General features: G+C 48.5%; 1 protein-coding gene across 1 annotated transcript; it reads right to left on the bottom strand.

Moving 5' to 3' along the window:
• Positions 1–2109: 2109 nt before the first annotated feature.
• THAP1 (THAP domain containing 1) lies at positions 2110–5973 on the bottom strand. Its single transcript, XM_006036452.2, has 3 exons — positions 5932–5973; positions 5380–5575; positions 2110–2758 (listed from the first exon to the last, which is right to left on the bottom strand). Exons 1-3 carry the CDS (start codon positions 5967–5969, stop codon positions 2285–2287), a joined length of 708 nt encoding a protein of 235 aa, XP_006036514.2. The 5' UTR covers positions 5970–5973; the 3' UTR covers positions 2110–2284.
• Positions 5974–6059: the final 86 nt, after the last annotated feature.

Below are 6059 nucleotides of genomic sequence, written 5' to 3' on the forward strand. Positions count from 1 at the left end.
TCTGAGAGAGCCATAGCCCCTGTTGGGGGGCCAAAGCTCTAGTGTGGGGGCCGTAGCTCCTGTTGAGGGGCCGTAACCCCTGTTGGGGGGCCATAGCCCTTGTCTGGGGGCCATAATCCGAGTGGGGCCATAGCCCCTGTGGGAGGGCAGTAAAATATATATTCATGTTTCATGACTTCATTAAACACATATTTAGAATTCACTTTATTATTATGATAGAGACACTGGTACGCTTCCACATTGCTTTAACACTGTAGATATATCAATAAAACATTGCCCAACTGATTGCTGTCTCTCTGTCTCACTCTCTCTCTTTATAGTGGTCTTTTTTTTTAATTATGGCGGAACATGGATTTTGGGGTGTTTTACAGAGTGACTGGGATTTTATTAAATCAGGGATTTTTCAGTTTTCCAATAGGGAAAACCAGAATTCCTGCGAGGGAGGCCAGTGGCAGGACCCTGCCTGCTCAGAGCTGGCACCTTGGACCCAGCTGGCTGTGGCTGACCTCCTGGCCAACTGGGGCCAGGAGGACATGGTTTGAACAGGTCAAAGCAGGCCACCATGCCCAGAACATCTTCTGGGCAATAGCTACCCAAAGGGCTGGGCAGGGGCACACATGGCAGTAGTGCCGCAGCAGCCCCCACTACCAGACTGCTGCAGTGGGTAGAGGGTGCAGGAAACGCTCAGGGCTGCTGCAGCAGTCCAGCTGGCACAAGGGGTAGTGTCCCCAGGTACCAATTGTCCAGGGCCCAGAAGCTCCTGAGAGCGAGTAGCCCTGAGCTACTTGCCAGGGCAGCTTTTTATACTGCTGGGGACAGCACAGGTGCTGGACCCGGGCTCTAACTCCCCCTGGCTCCAGATCTGAGAGGAGCCAGGCAGGGTTATTTTGCCCCAAGTGGCACAATTTGCTCCTCAACAAAGTGCATGTCCAAGCACATGTGCTGAAGCAAAAAGACCCAGCTCAAATTTGCACCGCTTCTATTTGACCTGCTGCAAGCGCACGTGCTTGCATGTGTGGATGCGCCCAGGGAGTCTTATGAGGATGGCAGGAGAGACAGCAGCATCTGGGAAATTAATGACAGGCCTAGAAGTCAGTATACCCCAAAGTCTGACCTTGGTTTGTTTCTGACTTGGTGCATGCCTTTTGGAAAGTCACATTTTGGTCACACTGAAAGTTGAGATTGCTCAGCACCCTCGAAATTCAGGCCATTTATTTAGGGGTCTCAGGTTAGGCACCGGTTTGAAAGTGTTGACCACACCCATTTGAAAAATAGAGCTATTCCATAGTTCCAGGCTCCCCTCTGTTATATTATATATATAAATGTATATGTATCCAAAGCATCCAGAGCCTGTACCATATAGTCGACACACTTCTCTTCACCAACTGTAATTCTCAGGGACATCACATAATCAGATGTAGTAGAAGGAAGTAATCACTCAATTCCTTTTTGATCTCAAATATCAAAGTAGAAACCTAGCCTTTATTTGAAGGAATTTCTAGTGCAGCTCTTCAGGTTCTTTGGCCTGCCAAAGAAAGCATCTCCTCAAACAGGCAGTTTGTCAGATGATTCTTTAACAAGTTTTCCACCACCCATAGTTTTTCCATAGCAATATACAGTAAGGCTGACTGTACATAGTTATCTAGCACACCAGAGGTGCATTGAGATTAAGGATTATGCCATGATTTAAAAGTGTAATGCTTTTATATGGAGGTTAGAAAATTATTCCAGCCTGAAATATGCATGGAATAAGACAGAGTATAGGGCAGGATTTATGACTGATCACCATTGCCTAATTCTGCTCTCACTGAAGTCAGTGGAAGTTAACCTTAATGGGAACAGTTAGACCAATGACAAATGCCTTTGAATATCGAGACTATTGTACACGTAGGACAGAGCTTTCACTCTTAGCTGTGGACCTGCCTCCCCTCCCTACTGCCCCCACCACTGCAGCACAAGAAAACTCTTTACAAGCATGTTACACATTTTAGACATGCTTAACCTTGCATTCCCCTTTTAGAAGCAAAGCAGACATAATAAACTAAATGCAGATTCTAATTCTGAGATGTATATAAAACATTAATTCAATTTATTAACAAAAAAGGGTCAGTGACAATGAAGAAACAACAAACGTGATCTATTTAACATTACATAGCTTCTTTATTCTTTTAGAATCTCAAATAGTCTTACACAGAGAATTAGAGAGTATTTATTCTTTAAACTGAACTGTGTTAGCCTGAAGATGTTACTTGGTATTGCCCCTTCAAAGGGGATGTCAATGTATTTATGCAGGTACTTCTACAATGTCAAAATAGTCATTGGGTAGAATAATGTAGCCTTTTCCTGCCAATATGTCCTTCTCCTTCTCAAACTGAACGAGCTCGCGCAGTTTTTCGATCTGTCTTTCCTGACGTCTGCATCGCTGCTGTGCTGTCTTGAGCTTCTTTCTCAGTTTTTCCACTTGCTCTTCCAGCTGCTGAATTCTCTTCCTCTGATGAACTGTATCCTCTACAGTATAGTTGTGATCACAGAAAACTGCCAGATTACTAGGGGTCTGGAGAGGAGGCATTAATAATCCAATACTTGGATCTACCAGTCTTGCATCTATCTGAGATAAAGGAAAGGAAGGATTTGATGGGGGAGATGGCAGCAGAGGAGGAGGAGGTGGTGGTGGCGGCGGCGGTGGTGGTGGAGGTGGTGGTGGCAATGGCGGTGTAGGAGGAGACAGATCTTCTGCTTGCTCTGAAAACTCTTCAGTCTAAAATAACAAGACAGAATACATTTTAGTCCATTTTGTGAATGGCAAAGCGAATTGCCACACTGTGAGCCTTTTTCAGCACTTGCACCAGTCTGTCGTAAAGCAAAAAGCACGAGTGAAGTTAGCAAATAAACATGTCCCACTTCCAATATTCAGTGTAACAAATATATTTGTAGACCTATAGTTTCAAAAGTGAACAGGGCTTTAGGACCCTCAGTTCCAAATTTTCAACTTGACACAAAGCAAATGAGTTTTGCTTCTGGTACTGGTTTAAAGGTTTTGTAGGTGCCCATGTATCACCAAGCCCTGGAAAGCCTCAATAATCCCTGCTGTGTCTCAGATTAAGAGAGACTATTTTTCTTATAGTGGGTCTATTAAACTTGCATGTGAAGAATAAGATATCAAGCATTTTGACCAAGTCAAACCTCTAGTACAGGGGTTGTCAACCAATGGTATGTGTACCCTCAGGGGTACTTAGGAAAGCCCTAGGGGGTATGTGCGGACAGGCTGAGACAGAGCGCCACCACCCCTCCTCCCCCACATCTGGCCACAGGGGATACGCTTATTAGAAAAGGTTGAAAACCCCTGCTCTAGTAAACTAATTTTCAGAAACTTGCTTGTGCAGCTGATTTCAAGAAGGTAAAAGCACAGCTCAAATGGTTCCACACTTTCCTGGCCCAAGAAGATCCCAAACTGTGTTGACCAGAGAATGCTCATCATTGCCTCAGGGCCTCTCCTGTAAGATCCTCCAGGGCTCCATTTTATTGCCCCTCTTGTTCAGCGTGCATATGAGGCTCCTGGGCGAGATCATTTGCAGATCTGTATGTACCCACTATGCACCCAAGGGGCCACCTTCTCCCTTCTGGCTCATCATGATACCCAAGGTCAACTGAGAGCAACCTCCAATGGGTCAAGTTTTCTGAGTGAAGAAATTGCCCAATAACCATATCTTACTTCTACAGCCCTCTGGACCTTCATTCTCAACCAGGGTGCCATAGCACCTGGGGCGCTTTGAGATCCATTCAAGGGTGCCGCCAGGTGCCACACAATGTTAGCACTATTAGATAGGCAAACAGGATTCACAAAGTAAACTCAGAGATTTCAAACAGAAATCCATGGTGGTGGCTTAGAATAGAAAAAATGCTCTATTCTTTTTCATAATCAAAACAGACACACACAAAAAAGAGTGAAAACCAAGAGCTAGCATTTACCACGGAAAGCCTCAAGTCTATCCAGGGTTGTCTTGAGTCTGAAAAAGGCTGAGAACCACTGCCTTATAAGCAGGGATCTGCATTTTCCATTTCCCATGGAAAAACCATGGATGTCCCATTTTTATTAGAGAAAACACGGATTTTCCCTTTTAGAAGAGAAACCCATGGATTTCTCCCTTTTGCAAAGAGCTCTGTAGGCTGCCTGAGTTCCAGCCTGCAAGAGCTGTCTGCAAAAGGGGTGGGAAACCTTCAACTCTGCCCGGAGGGGAAGGGAGAGGGGCAAGGGCAGGGCCTGACATCAAGTCTTACCAGAGGCTGCTTCAGGCTCACTATTCTTGCTGGAGGTAAGTGGAGCTTGGGGGTTGCACGACAAGGCTGAGGGGAGAAAGCTGGGTAGGGGCTGAGGGAGCAGGGAGGTTTGCAGCCAGCTGGGCACTCCGGCTGGGGTGAGGTTTGCAGCCTCCCCACTCCTGGCCAGAGTGCTTGGCCAGCTGCAAACTGGAGTGCCCAGTCGACTGCAAATCTCCACACTCCCTCAGCCCCCAGCCAGCTTGGGTACTCCCTAGCCAGGAGGTGAGGTTTGCAGCTGGCCAGGCACTCCGACCGGGAGCGGGGAGACTGAACACGCCCCTCCCTCCCCCAGCTGGAGTGCCGGCCAGCTGCAGACTGAGTGTCAGAAACGCTGTGCTCCCTACCCTGCTTCCCTCCCCCAGGCCCTCCAGAGTGCAGCGTGTGCAACTGGCACGGCAGGGCACAGCAGGGCCACACAAGAAAGCTGCCTGCTGCTGCAAGCTCCATGCTGCCCTGGCCACACTTCCTCTGTGTACATGGGGGCAGCGCAGACCCGCCCTGTCCCTACCCCCCACAGATCTGGGGGGCATGGGTCCCCCCTGGCTCCCAGGACTGCACGCTGCCATGGGGAGCTAGCCCCGCCCCAGGCAGGCAGGCAGCAGTGGGGGGAGCTGGCTCGTGCTCCTGCTGTAGCAACTGCTGCCTTCCGTTGGGGGCTGTGGACCTGGGTCCCTGGCCCCATAGCCCTAGCAGCTGTGGGCTCTTCCAGCAGGGCTGTGGGACAGGGGCACAAGCAGGACTGGGGGACAGGAGTGAGAGACACCAGCAGGGCTGTGGGGGGGATGTGGAAGGCATTTAATTTTAAACACAGATTTTGGGATTTTTATCAGAGAATTTACAATTTATCAAAGAAGGGGGGGGGGGGGGGGGGGGATTATAATGGAAAACCAGGATCCCTGCTTATAAGTTGACCAAAACTATGATCATGCACAGGGAACAGTCTGCTTCCCACCGTTCTCCTTCTTGAGGTTAACAAAAAAAAAAAAAAAAGCATGCATTGTATAGCTACATATGTAAATTTGTGTCAGTCACTCCTTAAAGAGGAGTTTTCATGGTTACCTTTTCACTTGGTTCAGTGTAACAGAATATTGTGGGCACAGCGTTCTCTTTCAGGAGCTTATTGTTACACTCCCTTTTAAAGCAATCAGGAGTGAAGTGTTCTGAGCAAATGCTGCTGTACTTTGTTGGCTTGAAATTTTTCCTTTTCACAGCGGCTTCCCATTTCTTGCAGAGATCAGGCCTTGTGAGAGGAAACCTGCAACCAAGAGGCACTGTCAGCTTCCTGTTGGGACTCTCGTTACACGCGAGCACGGCAGCACACGTTGGACACTACTATGTGCGGCGCCACTACTTGACTTGCCGGCCAGCCACCTGTCCCAGCAGCTGGCTCCAGGCACCAACAGGGGACATCAATTGGGCCACATGCTGGGCCTCGTTTGAGGCACATGGATTTCAGAGACCTAAATGCAGGCGTGCATAGGTATTCATGACATGCAGGCTACCACCGCCTGCCAAGGAGCACCAGAGGGTAGGCTAGAGACGCACCCCTACAGACTAACGGCATCAGATATACACACACACATCCATAGGCACATGCACACATGTACATACATACACACATGTACACAGACATGCATATACGCATGCATGTGTAGGCAGCAGTTGATGCGCCTGACCATAGTGTATGGGGGGAGGTGTCACACCCCCCCACCCGTGGCCGAGAGGCATGCGCAGTGCGG

This window comes from Alligator sinensis, unplaced genomic scaffold (assembly GCF_000455745.1).
Source record: "Alligator sinensis unplaced genomic scaffold, ASM45574v1 scaffold1851_1, whole genome shotgun sequence".
In the NCBI taxonomy this organism is placed as follows: Eukaryota; Metazoa; Chordata; order Crocodylia; family Alligatoridae; genus Alligator; species Alligator sinensis.

Excerpts from the sequence above, each read along its gene's own strand:
- THAP1 (XM_006036452.2), bottom strand. The coding sequence starts at position 5,969 with ATGCATGCGTATATGCATGTCTGTGTACATGTGTGTAT. Across the intron at positions 5,576-5,931 it reads GTCTGTGTACATGTGTGTAT|GTTTCCTCTCACAAGGCCTG; the intron begins GTATGTACATGT and ends TCTTGGTTGCAG. Across the intron at positions 2,759-5,379 it reads ACACTGAACCAAGTGAAAAG|ACTGAAGAGTTTTCAGAGCA; the intron begins GTAACCATGAAA and ends TTGTTATTTTAG.